At 37.1% G+C, this 19,340-nt stretch overlaps 1 protein-coding gene across 5 annotated transcripts in view; it reads right to left on the bottom strand.

Annotated features, from left to right (window-relative positions):
• Positions 1-19,340, bottom strand: part of SPTA1 (spectrin alpha, erythrocytic 1) — a 102,508-nt gene that overhangs the window by 43,706 nt on the left and 39,462 nt on the right. For 4 of the 5 annotated variants that reach the window (XM_036272693.1, XM_036272692.1, XM_036272690.1 and 1 more), the window contains 5 exons: positions 15,174-15,417; positions 13,791-13,913; positions 11,549-11,766; positions 10,634-10,726; positions 8,811-8,948 (listed from right to left, as the gene is read on the bottom strand). In XM_036272693.1, the coding sequence (XP_036128586.1) occupies positions 8,811-8,948; positions 10,634-10,726; positions 11,549-11,766; positions 13,791-13,913; positions 15,174-15,417 (816 nt within the window). The remainder of the gene's footprint in view (positions 1-8,810; positions 8,949-10,633; positions 10,727-11,548; positions 11,767-13,790; positions 13,914-15,173; positions 15,418-19,340) is intronic. The other variant, XM_036272691.1, reaches the window with a different exon arrangement.

A 19,340-nucleotide genomic window follows, 5' to 3' on the forward strand; every position in this document is an offset into this window, starting at 1 on the left:
GCTACCAACCATGGATCATTTTGAAGCTTCTATCTGGTAACCCAGGGCCAGTCACAGGCAATGTCTGACATTGACTTGCAATGGAGTCCCTCCCAAGAGGTCTCAGAACCAACATACCCAGTGGCTGGCTTCAGACCACAACAGAGAATAACTTGATTAGCTCAAACACAGCACAATTTTAGGGAGACTGGATTATAGGTTTACCAGTTAATTTTACCAACATTCAAAGAAGAATTAACATATCCTCCTTCTCAAACTATTACAAATAGTTCAAGAAGAAGAATGACTCCCAGTTTATTTTAAAAGGCTATCATTATCCTGATTCTAAAAACAAATTAAGATATTACAAAAATAAAACAAAACAAATAAGCAAAAAAAAAACAAAAAAAACACAGTATTAGGCCAATATTCCTAATGAACACAGATGCAAAAATCCTTACCAAAATATTTGCAAAATATTCATGAAAAAAATCACACACCATGATCAAATAAGATTATTCTGCAAGGTTCATTCAATATCTGAAAATAAATTAATGTTATACACCAGTAAAATAAAATGAAAAATAAAAATCATATTATCATATCAGTAGATGCAGAAAAAGAATTTGACAAAATCCAGCACCCATTTATGATAAAATCTCTCCTCAAAGTGGAAATAGAGTAAACAGACGTCAAAGGAATAAAGACCATACGAGACAAATCCACAGCTAACATCATATTCAATGAGAAAAAACTAAAAATATGTCTTTAAGATTAGAAAGACAACAGAAATATCCACCTGATCCACTCTTATTCAACATTGTATAGAAGTCATAACCACTGCAATCAGAGAAGAAGAAGGAAAAAAGGAAGAAGTAAAATTGCCATTATTTGTAGATGACATGATACTATATAGGGAGAACCCTAAAGATTCCACTCTAAAACTAGAACTGATAAATGAATTCATTAAAGTAGCAGAATATAAAATTAATATTTAGAAATTGGTTTTATACATAAACAATAAATTATCAGAAAAAGAAACTAAGAAAACAATGCCATTTACAATGTCATCAATAAAAAATAAAATAAAATAATTAAGAATAAGTTAAACTAAGAAGGTGAAAAAACTGTGCTTAGAAAATTGTAAGACACACAAAAAAGAAATTGAAGAGAATACAAATAAATGGAGGCATACACTGTGCCCATGGATAGGAAGAATTAACATGATTAAAATGTCCATACTGCCCAAAGCAATCTATAGATTCAATGCAATCCCTATCAAAACACCAATAGTGTTTTTACAGAACTAGAATAATTAATGCAAAAATATAGAACAACAATATACCTCAAATAGCCATAGAAATCTTGAGAAATAAAAACAAAGTTGATGTCAGATAGAGAATTCAAAACAAAGCAATGATTTTAAGGGTGCTCAAACAATTTAGTGAGAACTACAAGAAACTTAATAAGAATTATGAAGAGCTCACTGGGAACTACTTCAGCTTAAAAAAAGAGGTAGAAGTTACATATAAAGAGGCAGAGGTTATGCATAAAAATCAAGAGGAAATAAAGAATGACATAGCTGTTATGAAAAATACCTTAGAAGGTTTCAATAGTAGATTAGAAGAAGCCGAAGACCAAATCAGCGACTTAGAAGACAAGGTAGAGCAAAACACCCAAAAAGAGCAGCAAATGGAAAAAAAAAAGTTTATAAAGCAGGAGGAGAGTTTAAGGGAGCTGTGGGACAATACAAAACATAACAACATTCACATTATAGGGGTACCGGAAGGAAAAGAATCAGAGAAAGGAATAGAAAACCTGTTTGAAGAAATAATGACAGAAAACTTCCCTAAACTGGTGAAGGAAAAAGTCACACAGTCCAGGAAACACAGAGAGTCCCAAGCAAGATGAACCCCAGAAGACCCGCAGCTAGACACATCATAATGAAAATGGCAAACATTAAAGACAAAGAAAGAATCTTTAAAAAAGCAAGAGAGAGACAGATAGTTACCTACAAGGGAGCTCCCATTAGAGTGTCAGCTGATTTCTCAATAAAAATGTTGCAGGCCAGAAGGGAGTGGCATGAAGTGTACAAAGCAATGCAAGGCAAGGGTCTGAATCCAAGACTACTCTATCCAGCAAGACTATCATTCAAAAATGAAGGAGAAATAAAGAGCATCATGAATAATAATAATAATAAAAAGCTAAAGAAATTTCCACCACCAAACCAGCACTGCAAGAAATGCTGAAGGAGGAATATACCCTAAGAAACTTGAAACACCTATCAGAAAGAATATATGTACCCCCATGTTCATAGCAGCATTATTTACAATAGCTAAGATCTGGAAACAGCCCAAATATCCATCAGTAGATGAATGGATAAAAAAGCTGTGGTATATATACACAATGGAGTACTATGCAGCTGTAAGAAAGAAAGATCTCTTATCCTTTGAGACGACATGGAGGGACCTGGAAAGTATCATCCTAAGTGAAACAAGGCAAACAGAGAAAGACAAGTATCATATGATCTCACTTTTTTTGTGGAATATAATGAACATAACAGTCTGAAGAACGGGGTAGTCCCAGAGACATGGAAATGGGGTACAGACTGACAATCCCCAGAAGAGGGGATGGTGGGGGAGAGATAAACCACAGAACTTATATGCATGTATGCATGAACAATGGACATGGACAACAAAGCTGGGGACAGGGCAGGGAGGGAGGGAGAGGGGGGAATCAGTGGGGGAAAAAGGAAAAACATCTGTAACAAAAATTAATTAAAAACAAACAAACAAAAAACTCCCAACAAACAAAAGCCTAGTTCCAGATGGCAACACGGGATGTTTTACTGAACATTCAAAGAAGTTCTAATACCAATTTTCCTTAAACTATTCAAAAAAATCCAAGAAGATGGAACACTTCCAAACTCATTTCATGAGGCCAGTATAATCCTAATTCCAAAACCAGATAAAGACACTACAAAGAAAGAAAACTACAGGCCAATATCCTTGATGAACATAGATGCCAAAATCCTTAACAAAATATTAGCAAATCAGACCCAGCAATACATCAAAAAAATTTTTTATCATGACCAAGTGGGTTTCATCCCAGGGAGGCAAGGCTGGTACAATATTCACAAATCAATAAATGTGATACACCACATAAACAAAATGCAACATTAAAACCATATGATCATATCGATAGATGCTGAAAAAAGCATTTGACAAAATCCAGCACTCATTTCTGATAAAAACACTCAGCAATGTGGAAATAAAGTGATCATATCTCAACATAATAAAAGCCATATATGAAAAACCTACAGCCAACATCATATACTCAATGGGCAAAAACTAAAAGCATTCCCCTTAAGAATGGGAATGAGACAGGGATGCCCACTTTCACCACTCTTATTCAACATAGTACTGAAAGTCTTAGCCACAGCAATTAGACAAGAAGAAAAAAATAAAAGGGATCCAAATTGGAAAGGAGGAAGTGAAACTGTCATTATTCACAGATGACATGATACTGTACATAGAAAACTTTAAAGACTCCATCAGAAATCTACTAGAGTTAATAAAAGAATTTGTCAAAGTAGCAGGATACAAAATTAACATCAAGAAATCAATGGCATTCTTATACTCTCATAGAAAGAGAAACTTAAAAAACAATCCCATTTACCATTGCAGCAAAAAATTAAGATACCTAGGAATAAACTTACCCAAAAAAGTAAAGGGCCTCTTCACAGAAAACTACAGGTTATTGAAAAAAAAAAATAGAATAAGATATAAAAAGTGGAAGCACATATCTTGTTCATGGATTGGAAGAATCAACATCATTAAAATGTCCATACTACCCAAAATAATCTATAGATTCAATGCAATCCCCATCAAAATACCAATGACATATTTCAGAGAATTAGAACAAACACTCCAAAAGTTTATATGGAACCAAAAAAGACCCGAAATAGCCACAGCAATCTTGAAAAAGGAAGAATAAAGTAGGATAGATCACATTACCAGATATCAGCTTATACTACAAAGCCACTGTAATCTAAACAGCTTGGTACTGGCACAAGAACAGACAGATAGAACAATGGAACAGAACAGAGAACCCAAAAACTGACCCAAGACAATATGCTCAATTAATATTGGAAAAAGGTGGCAAAAGCATACAGTGGAGTCAAGACAGTCTCTTCAATAAATGGCGTTGGGAGAATTGTACAGCTACTTACAAAAAAATGAAGCTAGACCACCAACTTACACCATACACAAGAATACACTTAAAGTGGATAATAGACTTAAATATAACTTGTGAATCCATAAAAATTCTAGAATAAAATGTAGGCAACAAAATTTCACAAATTCTATGGAGCAGAATTTTCACTGATACAACACCTAAGGCAAGAGAAACAAAGGAAAAATGAACACATGGGACTACATCAAACTAAAAAGCTTCTGCACAGCAAAAGAAACAACCATCAAAATGGAAAGGGAACCCACTGTATGGGAGAGCATCATTGCCAATGAAACATCAGATAAGGGGTTAATTTCCAAAATATATAGAGTACTCGTACAACTCAACAACAGGAAGACAAAGAACCTAATTAAAAAATGGGCAGAGGAACTAAATAGACTCCTCTCCAAATAGGACATACAAATGGCCAAGAGACATATGAAAAATTGCTCAATGTCACTAATCATCAGAGAGATGCAAATTAAAACAACTATGAGGTATCATTTCACACCTATCATATTGGCCACCATCAACAAATCATCAAACAACAAGTGTTGGTAAGGGTGTGGAGAAAAGGAGACTCTAGTACACTGCTGGTGGGAATGTAGAATGGTGCAGCCATTATGGAAAACACTATGGTGTTACCTCAAAAAGTTAAAAATTGAACTGCCATTTGACCCAGTGATCCCACTTGTAAGAATATACCCTATGAAGCCTGAAACACCAATCAGAAAGAATATATGTACTCCTATGTTCATAGCAGCACTATTTATAATAGCTAAGATCTGGAAACAACCCAAGGGTCCATCATGGAATACTGTGCAGCTGTAAGAAAGAAAGATCTCTTATCATTTGAGATGACATGGAGGGATCTGGAGAGTATTATGCTAAGCGAAACAAGCCAAGCAGAGAAAGACAAATATTACATAATCTCACTTATTTGTGAAATATAATGAACTAAACAAATTGATGAATAAAATTGACCCAGAGACACAGACGTAGGGTACAAACTGACAAATCCCAGAAAAGAGGATGTTGGGGGGGGGGAGAATCAACCACAGAACTTATATGCCTGTATGCATAACCAATGGACATAGACAACAAAGCTGGGGATGGGGTGGGGGGGATGGGGAAGAGGTTGTCAATGGGGGAAAAAGGAGAAACATCTGTAACAAAAACAAATTAAGAAAAATAATTTTAAAAAAAGAACTTATATGTATATATGCATAACTAATGGACATAGACAACAATGCCATGAGGGGTGTGGGATCGGGAGGAGGATTATCAGTTGCAGGGGTGGGGGGAAGTAACATCTGTAACAAAAATAAATTAATAATAAAAAAAAAAAACAAAGTTGAAGGTATTATGCTACCTGATATCAAACTATATTCCACGGCTATAATAATCAAAAGAGCATGGTAACTAGCATAAAAATGGGTCTATATAACAATGGAACAGAATTGAGAACCCAGAAAGAAACCCATATCTATATGGTCAATTAATATTTGACAAAGGTGGCAAGAACATATAATGTGGTAAGAGCAATCTACTCAATAAAAAGTTTTGCTAAAATTGGACAGATAAATGCAAAAAATAAAAATAGACTACATATAAGAATGAACTCAAAATGGATTCAAGTCTTAATAGTAAGACCTGAAACCATAACCTCCTAGAAAAAAACATAGGCAGTAAAATCACTGACATTTCTCTCAGCAATATATTTTTTTTTATCCTCACCTGAGGACATTTTTGCATTTATCTTCAGATAGAGCGAGAGGGAGAGAGGGAGAAAGAGAGAGAGAGAAACATCGTGATAGAACCACATTGATTGGTTGCCACCCACACAACTCCAACTGGGGCCAGGGACAAACTGCAACCGAGGTACATGCCCTTAGCAGGAACCAAACCCAGATCTCCGTGGTTCTCAGGCCAATGCTCTAACCGCTGAGCCAAACTGACTAGGGCACAGCAATATATTTTTTTTCTGATATATTTTCCTGGGATAGGGAAACAAGAGAAAATTAAGCAAATGGGACTCCATCAAAGGAAACAAAACAAAAAGACAACTTACTGAATGAGCAAAGATATTTGCAATGATATATCTGATAAGGGGTTAATATCCGAAATTTATAAAGAACTCAGATAACTAACCCCCCCATAAACAAACAAACACATAAACAATCAATAAAAAATGAGCAGAGGAACTGAATAGATATTTTACCAAAGAGGAATTATAGATGGCCAGTAAACATATAAAAAAAAATGCTCTTCGATACTAATCATCAGAGAAATGCAAACTAAAATCAAAATGAGATTTTTCCTCACACTTTCAGAATGGGTACTATCAATAAATCAACAAGTACTGGCAGGGATGTGGAGATAAAGGAAACCTTGTTCACTGTTGATGGGAATGAGATTGGTGCAGTCACTGTGGACCACATTATGCTAGTTCCTCAAAAAATAAAATAATGCGACTACTACTTCTGTGATTCTACTTCTGTGTATACATCCAAAGAAACCCAAAACATTAATTTAAAAAGATACATGCACTTCTATGTTCCTTTTAGCATTATTTACAATAGCCAAGATATGGAAGCAACCAACCCAAGTGCCCATGGTTGTGGGGATGTGAAGTACACCACAGGAGATGTAGTCAATATTGTGATGAATATTGTGTGGTGGCAGATGAGAGCTGGAAATATTGGAGGAACACTTTTAAAACTATGATTATATAACCATTGTTCTTTCTTTTCTATTTTTTTCTTTATTAATTTGAGAGAGCAAGAGAGGAAGGGAAAGAGAGAGAGTGCATGTGCAAGAGAGAAACATCAATTTGTTGTACCATTTATTTATACATTCATTGGTTTCTTTTTGTATGTGCCCTCACTGGGGATCAAACCTGCAACCTTGGTGCATCGGGACAACACTCCAACCAACTGAGCTTCCCTGCCAGGGCCTGCCACTATTCTTTCTGTACACCTGAACTAATACAAAATAATACTGAATGTAAACTGTGATTTAAAAAAATGTTTTTAATTAAAAAAAACAACTTTTAAGTAGACAAATAGATAAAAAAAAGTTGTGGTACATATACAGGGTGGGTCAAAAGTAGATTTATAGTTGTGAATATGTGAAACACAGAGTTTATCCTTGTATTATTATTTATTAATTTATTGTATTTTCCATACAAACATCTATAAGCCTACTTTTGCCCCACCCTATACACAATGGAATATTACTTGGCCATAAAAAGAATGAAATCTTACCAATTGTGACAGCATGGATTGACCTAGAGGTTATTAGGCTAAGTGAAATAAGTCAAAAAGACAAAGACAAATACCATATGATTTAACTTATGTAAAGAGCAAGATAAATTAACAAACAATATAGGGACAGACACATAGGTACAGAGAACAAACTGATGGTTGCCAGAAGGGAGGGAGTTGGGTACTGAGTGAAAAAGGCAAAGAGAATTAAGAAGCACAAATTTGTATTTACAAAATAATCATGGGGATGTAAATTATGCGTAGGGAATATAGGTAATAATATTCTAATAACTAAGTATGGGGCTAGGTGGGTACTTAAATGTTGTGGGAATCACTTTGTAAATTACATGATCATCTAACCATTATGCTCTACACCTAAAACTAATATAAAATAATATTGAATATCAACTGTGTATGAATAATAAAATAAAATAAATAATTTACAGACTTATGGATACAGAGAACAGCCAGCCAGCTGTCAGAGGGTAGGGGGTTGGGGGATGGGTGTGAAGGGTAAAGAGATTAAGCAAAGAAGAAAAAAAAGACTCAGGAACACAGACAATAGTATAGTGATTGCCAGAGGCGGGGTGGGAGCGGGGAAGTAGAAGAAGGTAAAGGGGGGATAAATGATGGTAGAAAGAGACTTCACTTGGGGTGGTGAACACACAATACAGTGTACAAATGATGTACTGTAGAACTATATACCTGAAACCTGTATAATTGTATTAACCAATGTCACCTCAGTAAGTTCAATAAAAAAAAAGTAAGATGCTTATGGTGATGGCTTTAAAAAGTTACTTAGGTTATTAATTTTCAGTGTTTCTTCTGTTCTTGTATAAGTATTAAAGGCTTAAAATATCCATACCAAATGTAGCTGTAATCCACATTCTCTTATTTCATTTTGTTATTGTTCAACTCCAAATGTATTTGAGTTTTATTATAATAAAACTCATCCTAACTCCAGCCACTGTTGTTCCATCTCGAGGAACATTGGCACAGAAGAGGAACAAGCCAAGAGATGGGAGAAAGGAACAGTTTGATCTTTTAAATATGTTCGAGAACTATCACTCATTGCTTATATGTCTCGAGGCTAATTACTTAAAATCTCTGAGTCTTCATTTTGTTAACTGTAATTGATATTATAATCTCCAAAGATGTGTACAGCATTCCACACAAAATCTGGAGGAAAGATACTTTTCATATATTATGGTTAAGAGAGACAGCAACAGAAAAATGTGGACTGGCCAAGGTATGGATATCTGGCAGGATTGGGAGAGAGGACTGTGGAAGAACCACCTTGTTGATGGGAAGAAGGTTAGAAGGCATATTCACCTTGTTGATTGAATTGAGCAGAATTAAGACGTCACCTTTCTTCATGGTGACTTCTCGGTTGCTGCGGGCCTGGAAGTCATATAAAGCCTTCACCCACTCTTCTCGAGCTGCTTCCTCCACTGGTGCAGCCTGCTGCTGCTAAACAAAAACAGGAAGAGGTCCATGTAAGTTACCCATTGGAAACACCTCTCTATGGGACTTAACAGTAGGGGTGGGTGCTCTCCCTGGGCCTGCCGAGAAAGGAGCCTCTGGCTGGAACCTTCTACGTGGCTGACAGTCACAGAGAGATGGCAGCCTGGCATTTTCAGAGATATTGCTCCATCCTAACACTTCTCAGGGGACAAGGAGGCCAAGCAATATGAACACAGAGTGAGCAAGTGAGTGTGTACTGTGCTGGAAAGATAGTAAATGCTCTAAGCCATCAGTTGTTAAAGCAGATATTAAACCATTATACACATCAATGTTTCAGAATATTATCTGAGAAATTTAAAGACCTATTATCTCTCTCATCATCTTCTTCATCTCCTGGGCCTCCACTAATAATCCTTCTAACCCCTTGGCCTTTCAATGATTATATCAAGGAACCGTGGATTTTCTTTTTTCAGACGTGGATATTCCACAGCACAGGAAAGGACCCAGACTTTTAAAAATGGAGAACGTGAACTGAGACCAAATGTTGTATCTCCCTTGAGCAAGCAACCTGTTCTTCAAGGTAGCCTCTGAATTTACTTTCTGCAAATATCTTATCTCTGAGAGAATGAACAAAATATACTCCCATAAGTAATGACCCACACCCTGAAGCTGAAAATAGACCTTCCCTTACAGATTCCTCTGATTTTGTCTCATTCAAGTACTGTGTTTCCTCATAACAAACATGCACATATTTCTCTGTCCTTGTTTAGGCACCCACTGTGCACAGCTCGGCAAAGGCGTAGCACAGAAGTCACCATGACTTGACATGGTGACTCTATGTCTTTTGTCGACTCCCAGTGTATGAGTTTCAAGCTTCTCAGTAGAAAGAATTCTTTGAGTATAAGAAGTGTTTTTCTTTTTCTTCGACACACAGGAAAACTGATATCATTTAGTTGATTCCAGCTTCCTCACTCTGCAGGACGCTCCTTTTTGCCTGGCAGCCTAGCCATTCTTACAGTATCACCATGTGCATTTCCCATCTCCCAAATACACTTCATTATTTTATGCTTTGGTTCATTTGCTCTCTTATCTTATTGACTAAAAAAGTACTTTTCCTTGTCTGCACAGTAAACCACCTTTAAAAAAAAAACAAACTCAGATAAAATGAATTATTAAAATTTTTCAATATTTCAGTCTCTTATTTCAGGAAAATGGAATACTCTTTTCTTTGACACCCTTTTTCCTACCCACATAACTATTATATGCACTTACTTGATTAAATTTCTGATACTCTAAAAGACTGTACTTTTCCTACTAATCGGAATTATTTTTTATTCATGCTTGCATATGGTAGACATTTAATAAGAATTGGTATAGAAAAAAAGAATAAAGGAATCAAGAAAGAATATATGAGGGAGAAATGCAAACAAAAGAAATAATAAAAAAGACTAGTGAAATTATAAAAGGAAGGAAAGAAGAAAGTGAAAAATAACACATATCTAGAAATTCTTGTGGACTAAATCTCTGTAGATGCTATGAAATGCTACAGTTTCTACACATACGAATCATAGAATTTACTATTTTCTTTGCAATTGTTTCCTGGATTATAGACAATAAAAACAGTAATCAAGAGAATTCTTTTTTCTTTGTTGTGGGTATTGTGATTCTTATCATCCCCACGTTTTTCTTACCTGGCAGGTTTCTGCCTGATCCCGTAGAGCTTGCATACTGTTTCCAAATGCATGAAGGTCCACTAGGAATGCTTCGTGCTTCTTTAGAAGAACCTGGATTTGTTGATGGGAAGATCATCAGAAGCAATACAGAAAGATCAGTAAGCATCCCTGGGGGATGGTTCAAGTATAACCTTGGGTTATTATGATTGTCTAAATTCCTGGTAAGAGACATTTCCTATTAAATATTTTTAACCCTAAATTTGCAAGTATTGAGAGAATAGGAGTTAAAAAATAAATAACAATTTCAATATATTTGCTTCAATCAACATGATGTCAAAAGTGCACAAGCATTTTAGCAACACACATCATAGCTAAAAGAGGGTGCTGCTGATACTGTTACTTTGTAGGAGTAAACATTCACATAACTTTAGATGCTCATTTTAATTACTTCTAGTGCTGAAAGTTTATGAAATACTATACTGTCTTCCCACCAGACACTAAGTAAAACAATGAAATGGATATAAAAGGTAATATGACCTTTGATTCTTTTTTCTTGTCCCAACCTGTCTGATTTTATTTTAAAAAAGTGTTTAAGGTGACTATGTCCTAAAACTATGGTTGGTTTGTGAAATCTGAAGGTTATTCTGAGAAATTTAAGATGGGACCAAGATAATCATGGACCTCTAGTCATGCCTTTTTTTTTTTAATTTAAAACTATCTCTAGGGAATCTATAGATTTCTGTGGGGTTAAAAAAATGCCATGGGTCTTTCAGACTCTCTGCCAACTCTGAGGGTATCCAGCAGGTGAAGTCCAAAGGCTATCATATCACTCTGTAAACCTCAAATAATCTAGCACAACTGGTAAATGTGCCACAGATTAATTGGTACCAGTTGGTGAATACTAGACAATGTCCATTCCCATGTCTGCCTTACCCCAGCTGCTTCTTCATCAGCCCCATAGTTCGTGTTGTCTACAATAGGTTCCTTCTCTTTAATCCATGCTTCTGCTTCATGCAGATCAGCCAGGTACTGCTGGAACTGGACATTGGCTTCAAGATCATTTTGCCGTCTGGCAGCTCGAGCTTGGAGAGACTTCATATTCTCATTCAGACTCTTGACTCTAGAAGCCACATCTTCTGCAGCAAAGTGTCCTGTGGAGTAGTTACAGAACAGGTTAATGTTACCCTCATTAACTTTCACTACAATTCAATCATTTTGGGGATCTTGGGGAGAGAAAGCAAGATGTGAGGATGAGGCTCGATGTACTCAATGTGACATTTTACCTAAATTTCTGGAAATTAGAATGCTGATGTTAATGGGGGGGTAGACATATATGTGTGGTGGTGTAAGTGGGTCTATGTGGTGGTTAATTGCGTGCTATGTTACACAGCCCTGAAAACAAAATACCTATGTGTAGGTACTGCTCAGAGACTAAATAGAAAATTCAACGTAGTTCCACTTCTGTCCATAAAGGACTTATTACTATAGGAATTGTTCTCCACCTAAACAATTAGAAAACAGTACAGAAAACTGTAAAGTGCAATGATTTTCAGACAATAGGCAGAAGGTTGTGACTCCTGAGAGAAATGAAAGAAATAAGGAATGCCTGGTGATTGCCATACTTTAGGCCTGGGGTGGTTTCTAGGCTGAGGTACTGGGAGGATGAACTCAAGCAGAACTAGCAGTCACACTGAGGGGAGGAGACAGAAGTCAGAGTTATGGGGAGACAAGACAGCTAGAGCTTGTGGAACCTAGTACTGAAGAGAAGAGTGCTACACAGAGATGGAGCTTCAGAGATATGCAGAGAGGTCCCCTAAAGTATTAAACTAATTACTCTTAAAATTTACTTCCAGTATTCCTTTATAATTTTAAAAATTATTAGGGACCACTTTAAGGTTTTCCTTATATATTTCATGAACCATTAGAGCAATGGCTGTATCACACATCATGTAGACCCCAGAAAACTTCACTGTACCCACTATGAAAGAACGATTGTGAAAAAGGAAAATGTCTTAGCATTCATTATGAAAACCATAAAACAAAATTAGAGAATCACTACCCTAGAATAAATATACACCCATGTGCATACACGGGCACACACACACAGCACAGAACTATAGCTAATAAACAAATATAGAGAGTAAATGAAATTATAATAAATACAGAGCTATTAAAAAAAAAAAGAAGCAGGAACTGGCGGACAAAGAAAAAAATAGCAAAATGTTAGATTTAAATTTATTCATATTGATAATTGCTTTAAATGTAAGTGGTCTAAATGCTCCAATTAAAAGGGAAAGATGACCAGATTGCATAAAATAAAAGCAAAGTCTAAGTATATGTTGTCTGTGAAATCTGCTTTATTTGTGTGTCATTCTTGCACAGGGGCCACGCTAATCTTTGTATTTTTTCATTTTTTGTACATTTCTTATTAGCTTTTATTTATTTATAAGAATGATAAGAAATTATTTATTTATTTATTTATTTATTTATTATCCTTACCCGAGGACACTTTTTGCATTTATCCTCAGTTAGAGCGGGAGGGAGAGAAGGGGGGCGAGAGAGAGAAAAACAGATGTGAGAGAGACTCATCGAGTGGCTGCCACCCACACAACCCCAACCAGGGCTGTGGAGAAACTGCAACCGAGGTACATGCCCTTACTGGGAACCAAACCCGGGACTCTCTGGTCTGCAGGCCAATGCTCTAACCGCTGAGCTAAACTGGCCCGGGCTAAAGGGGGAATCCTAATGTAATCTGCATTGATTATACCACACCTGGTGGATGATATTTGGTTCTGAACAACACTTAACCAGTTGGGGTTTCTGAAGATGGAAGATCAGGAAGAGGAAAGACATTGAGGCGATTAAAGCAAAAAATGTAAAGAAATGGTGCTATTTACTACAAAGACTATAAGACATTGGGAACCTCAGACGTGTCTTTACAGATTTGGAAGTTCCCACATGGGAAAAGGACTTGATTTGCTTTGTGGGATTTTGTGACTTAGATTCTGAATTCTATAACTTCTACAGAAAATTGTACTGATTATCAGAGTAATATACTTTATTTTAATAATTTTGGCTCTATAGATAAATAGAAATTCCCTTGGAAATGGAGCAAACTTTTCCCCATGAGTTTGGCATAGAGATGATTGTTCAGCTCAGTCTGAATCATACATACCTTCCTCTATCATTTTGTTTCCCCTGTCTATTATCACGCGGATGTGTGACTCATGACTGTCAATGTCAGTCTGGATGACTTGGTGTCTATTCAGAAGATTCTTTGATGAAATCAGGTCCTTGCCTACAGAGAAAAAATAATTTTAAGATCTGTGTACTTTATCTAGTGCATGGAATAAGAAGAGGCTACTGTACTCCTTTTTAACTCCCAAACCTACAAGTTCTTTCCTTTGAGGTTCTAATCATTAAATGGGTTTCCTGAAATCTATACCATTTGTCTGAACTAACTCTGCTCAGTTTTGTTGTTTCTTTTGCCTGTCTGTACTAAGAAAATTCAATTCATTATCATACAAAAGATGATAAATAAATCACTATTCTCTTTGGAAGAGAGGTAGAATGGCAAGTAACTTTCCAGCTAAAATTTCCAATAGTATGCAACTGATTTTCTTTTACAATATTGGGGTACAAATACCAGAATGTTCCATTTCTAATTTCTATGGGTGTTATTAAATCCTCTAAATCTAGGGTGTTGTTTTTTACAATAAAATTGGCACAATGTTACCTGTTTTAAAATTTTGTTTGTATGAATTAGAAATAACTTATAAAAAGTGCCTCACTCATTGCTTCACATTAATAAGCATATAATAAATACAATGCACTGTTAATTTCTTCCATCATTTTAGATCTCCAGTGCACCCTCCCTGTCTTTCATCCATGCTTCACCTCTCTTCCCTTCAAAATGTCCTTCCCTATACTTCACACAAATGTCTCTCTAGAAACTTTCTGTGGTCATCCACCTTCAAAGAGACCTTTTCTCTTCCAGGAAGTTTTCCCAGACTAACCTTCCATTGTCACCATTGTCTAGACCCTCACAGATGTTCCTAATACATGTATATTAAGTTCACATTATGTTCACATGTACTTTTTTCTCTATTTCAATGCAAGTGTCCAGGCACTGACAATGGTACACTGATAGCTTCCAGAGAAAAAGAAAATGTATACTTGATCTGCTATTTTACCCCTGTAATAGCTCATATGGTTATAAGAGGGATCCCCTGACAATATCAACAAAAATTCTTGGTACCTCAAATACTAACCATGACTGCTCAGCGAAGGACTTTGGCAATAACATAAGTTAGAGCAAGTATCCAACAACAGAGCACTCTAGCTCTTCCCAAAGGCCTTAAGTTCATGGCACTGTTCACGTCTGGTTTTAGGATATAAACTTTTAAGTTCAAACTAAAAAAAAAAAAAAAATTCTATGGAAGAATGGAAAGAGCTAAGAAGAAACTTTTCACCCCCTTCTACTGTATCCCAGATTCCTCAAACAATCTGCAAATCTTGGGGTTCTCCTTATGGCTTAACTTGCTCAGTCTGTACCAACCAAGGAAGGTGGAAGCAATCGAAGGTTCAGTCTCTTGGATCCAGGCTTCCTCATCCTCTGTGTCTCTGCAAATCTGCTGCAGACGAAGAAGGTCAATGAGCTTCTTCTTCCGGGTAGCCAGTGGCTCTTTGAGGGCTTCAAACCGGGACACCAGGGACTCCTGCCTTGCCCGTATGTCTCCAGCATCGGGATGGCCCATTTCTTCAAAATATGCCGCCAGGTCTGTGATGGTGTCTACCTGCTCCTGTGGAAGAAATTGAATGGGTTCAGGAAATTCCGTCATTTACTGGAAAGGGATGAGAGTTTGGTGTGGGGAGGCCATGGAGAGAATCAGTTCCAATATGTACTGTGTTAGAACTTCTAATCAAATCAGTGAAATGGAGTGGAAGGGGTTGCTACATTGAGGACCATTTCATTAATCTAAAAGAGTTATTTATGGGAAAGTAGCTTTCAAACACATTTCAAAAAGGACAAAATATTTAGAGTATGCCAAGGAAATCAGAGACACTAGACCTACAGAACCTTGACTGTTTGGGACTGTTGATAAGTTGTGGTCCTAAAGAAAATGGTGCAGGGTGTTTTTCAGTCTCAGTTCCCCTTTCATCCTCTTTCTCTCCCTTTAAAATTAACTATACTTGTAAATAACAGATACTTCTGAGGCTTAAGTTTGTTGCATGGCAGGAACAAAGCCTACAAGATGAAATGCGATGTCACAAAACGAATGGAACCTCAGAAAGAGAAATGCAAAGGCATTGCCTTGGTCAGTACCCAATTGTGAGAAATGGAATAAATCACGGCCCCTTTTGCGCCACTATCTGAGAAAGCAGAAATACAGAAATTGGATTTCAAAAGATCTCCCTGGAAATAAAATTTTAGATGTATTTTTATATGCTAAAATAGATAGCAAAGCTGTGTTCCTTCTTATTAGTGAGGTTTACTCTAAATGGCCTGGCAGAAGCAAGTATATGGTATATTTGTTTGCTTCTTTTGTCTTTTTGCTAGGGTAGAGGAAAGTGGTAAAAAAAAAAAAAAAATGTTCTTCTGGTGATGGATGGAGACTTGACTTGAGGTGGTGAACACAAAATACAGTTTACAGATAATGTGTTGTGGAATTGTACACCTAAAACATGTATGATTTAGTTAATCAATGTCACCCCAATGAATTCAATAAAAAATTTAAATTTAAAAAAGTACATAAAACGTTCTTCAAGAGGTAAATGAACAGTAAGCATTGGTTTTATTTATTATATTTTGATATCCAATTCTCAATCTATAAAGGCTTTGATCTATCTCTTCTCAATTTGGAGCAAATCATTAACCATCAATAGCTTCTTAAAACTCATACTCATATATCCATAAAATATTAAAGTTTCCATAAAGAATTAAAATTAATTTCTCTCACTAGCCAACTCATCTCACTTTAACTTTGGAAAACATTATACTGTAATAGAGTAATTTTGAAACATTATGACTATCATCATCATTATGAATCCACTACATTATTTGAAAACCTTTAATGTCATGGAAGATGCCCAGACTAAGAAGACTTGGCTTCTATTCTTGGCTCCCAGTTAATTGTCATTTGATCTTGGAAAAGCTCTTTTTTCCCCCCAGGGCTTTACCAATGCTTTTATTTATTTAATTTTTTTTAATAAACTTATCTTTTTTTTTTTTTTTTATACTCACTCGAGGACATTTTTTTTCCCATTTTTTGTTCAGATAGAGTGGGAAGGAGAGAGAGTAAGAGAGAGAGAGAGAGAGAGAGAGAAGCATCGATGCAAAAGGGACACATCGAGTGGCTGCCACCCACATGACCAACCAGGGCCAGGAACAAACTGCAACCGAGGTACATGCCCTTAGTGGGAACCGAACCTGCGTCTCTCTGGACCACAGCCTGACACTCTAACCGCTGAGCCAAACCGGCCAGAGCTAAACTTATCTTTATTGTTTAATGTATTACACATGTGCCTCCTTTTTTCCCTCTTGACCCTCTCCTCCCCACTCCTACCACCCTCCTGCCTTCCCCACACTATTGTCTATGTCTATTGGTTTTGCAAATATGTATGTAAGTTCTTTGGTTTCTGTCTTCCTAACCCACCTCCCCCCTTCCCTTCGAGGTTCGTAGTCTAACAACCAATTTGTACTTCTTAATCTCTTCATCTTTTTCACCCCTCTCCCCAAACCCCTGGCAACCAACAAAAGTTCTCTGTGTCTATGAGTTTGTTTCTGTTTGGCTTGCTCATTTTGTTTGTAGATTCAATTGCTGATAGATATGTATTTATTGCCATTTCGTTGTTCATGTTTTTTTATCTTCTTCTTCTTCAGAAGATCCATCAACATTTCATATACTACTGGTTTGGTGGTGATGAACTCTTTTAGCTTTTTCTTCTCTGGGAAACTCTTTACATATATGGCCATTGGTTCTAAATGATAGCTTTGCAGGATACAGTAATCTTGGTTGTAGATCCTTGCTTTTCAGCACTTTAAATATTTCTTGCCACTCCCTTCTGGCCTACAAAGTTTCTTTTGAGAAATCAGTTAATAGTCTTATGGGCACTCTTTTGTAGGTAACTAACTGCTTTTCTTGTGCTGCTTTTAAGATTCTCTCTTTGTCTTTAACCTTCTGCATTTTGATGATAATGTGTCTTGGTGTGGACTTCTTTGGGTTCATCTTGTTTGGGACTCTCTGTGCCTCCTGGACTTGTACCATATATTTGTTTCCTTCACCAAGTAAGAGAATTTTTCTGTCATTATTTTTTTCAAATAGGTTTTTAATTTCTTGCTCTCTCCCTTCTTCAGGCACTTCCATAATGCAAATGTTGGTACACTTGAATCTGGCCCACAGGCTCCTTATAATATTCTCATGTTTTTGGATTTTTTTCTTTTTGCCATTTTGATTGGGTGTTTTTTGCTTCCTTATATTCTAAATTGATGGTTTGCTTCTTGGCTTCACCTACTCTACTGTTGATTCCCTATAAATTAGTCTTTATTTCAGTTAGTGCATTCTTCATTTCTAACTGCTCCTTTATTATGCTCTTGAGGTCCTTACTAAGTTTCTTGATGTTCTCACAAAGTTCTGTGAAATTCTCACTGAGTTCATTGAGCATCCTTAGAAGCAGTGTTTTGAACTCTACATCTGTTAGATTGCTTATCTCCATTTCAGTTCTTTTCCTAGAGTTTTGTTCTTTTCTTTCATTTAGGACATGTTTCTTTGTCTCCTCAATTTGGCCTCTTCCCTGTGTTTGTTTCTATGTATTAGGTAGAGTTTCTATGTCTCCTGGGCTTCCTAGGTGTCCTGTAGGGTCATGTGGCACATCCTCCCTGGTCATCCAGCTGGGCCCTCGAGGTACACCCCTTGTGTGGACTTCATACCTTCTGTTGTAAGTGACTCTTGATTGTTGTTGGCACATCAATGGAAGGGATTTACTCATAGGCTGATCAGTTGCAAGAACTAGCTGTGCCCACTAACCCCAACCTCTGACTACTTGGAGGATCAGCTGTGTGGGGCCCACTGAGTCCATTCAGCAGGGCTCTAGTACCCACTGAGTCCATTCCTTGAGTGTGTCACTTGTGGAGGTTGTTGGGTGGTGGTGCTTCGACTTGGTTTGAAGCTGTCCACTGGGTGTGCTGGCTCTAGGGCAAGATCAGCTACTGCGTGTGTTCTACCCAGGGCCACCAGGTATAAGCTATAAAGTGATCTGCAGATGACTGCTTCTTGTGCGGGGCTTGGACATGCCCAGGTAAAGCCAAGCTGTGAACCAAGTTTGGTTGCTTCTAGTGTCAGGCCTGGGGCTACTTATTGAGAGGTATGGAGCTCACTGTAGCCAGATGCTGCTTGTTTGAGAGAATTTAGGAAAATCTGAAGCAGGAGCCCAAACAGGCCAATTCTATGGTGAAGCCACTGGAAACAGCTTGGTTAGGCCCAAAAGTTGAGTGGGGCAGAGCCTCAGGGAATCACCAGGGTGGGGCAAACAGTGTGAGCCAGGTTGCTGGAGTCCCAGATATTGTGCCCATCCTCCGGCCTTGTCGGAGGAGGGCTCACCAAAGGAACAACAGCCTCCACCTGCACGTTTGCCTGGAAGAAAGTTACCTCTCCAGTTCTAGCCCTGATGCCAAACAACTCAATTCTTCCCAGTATACCTCTGGTGCTTTTCAAGCTGCCTCTCC

This window comes from Molossus molossus, unplaced genomic scaffold (genome assembly GCF_014108415.1).
Source record: "Molossus molossus isolate mMolMol1 unplaced genomic scaffold, mMolMol1.p scaffold_m16_p_20, whole genome shotgun sequence".
NCBI classification, from domain to species: domain Eukaryota; kingdom Metazoa; phylum Chordata; class Mammalia; order Chiroptera; family Molossidae; genus Molossus; species Molossus molossus.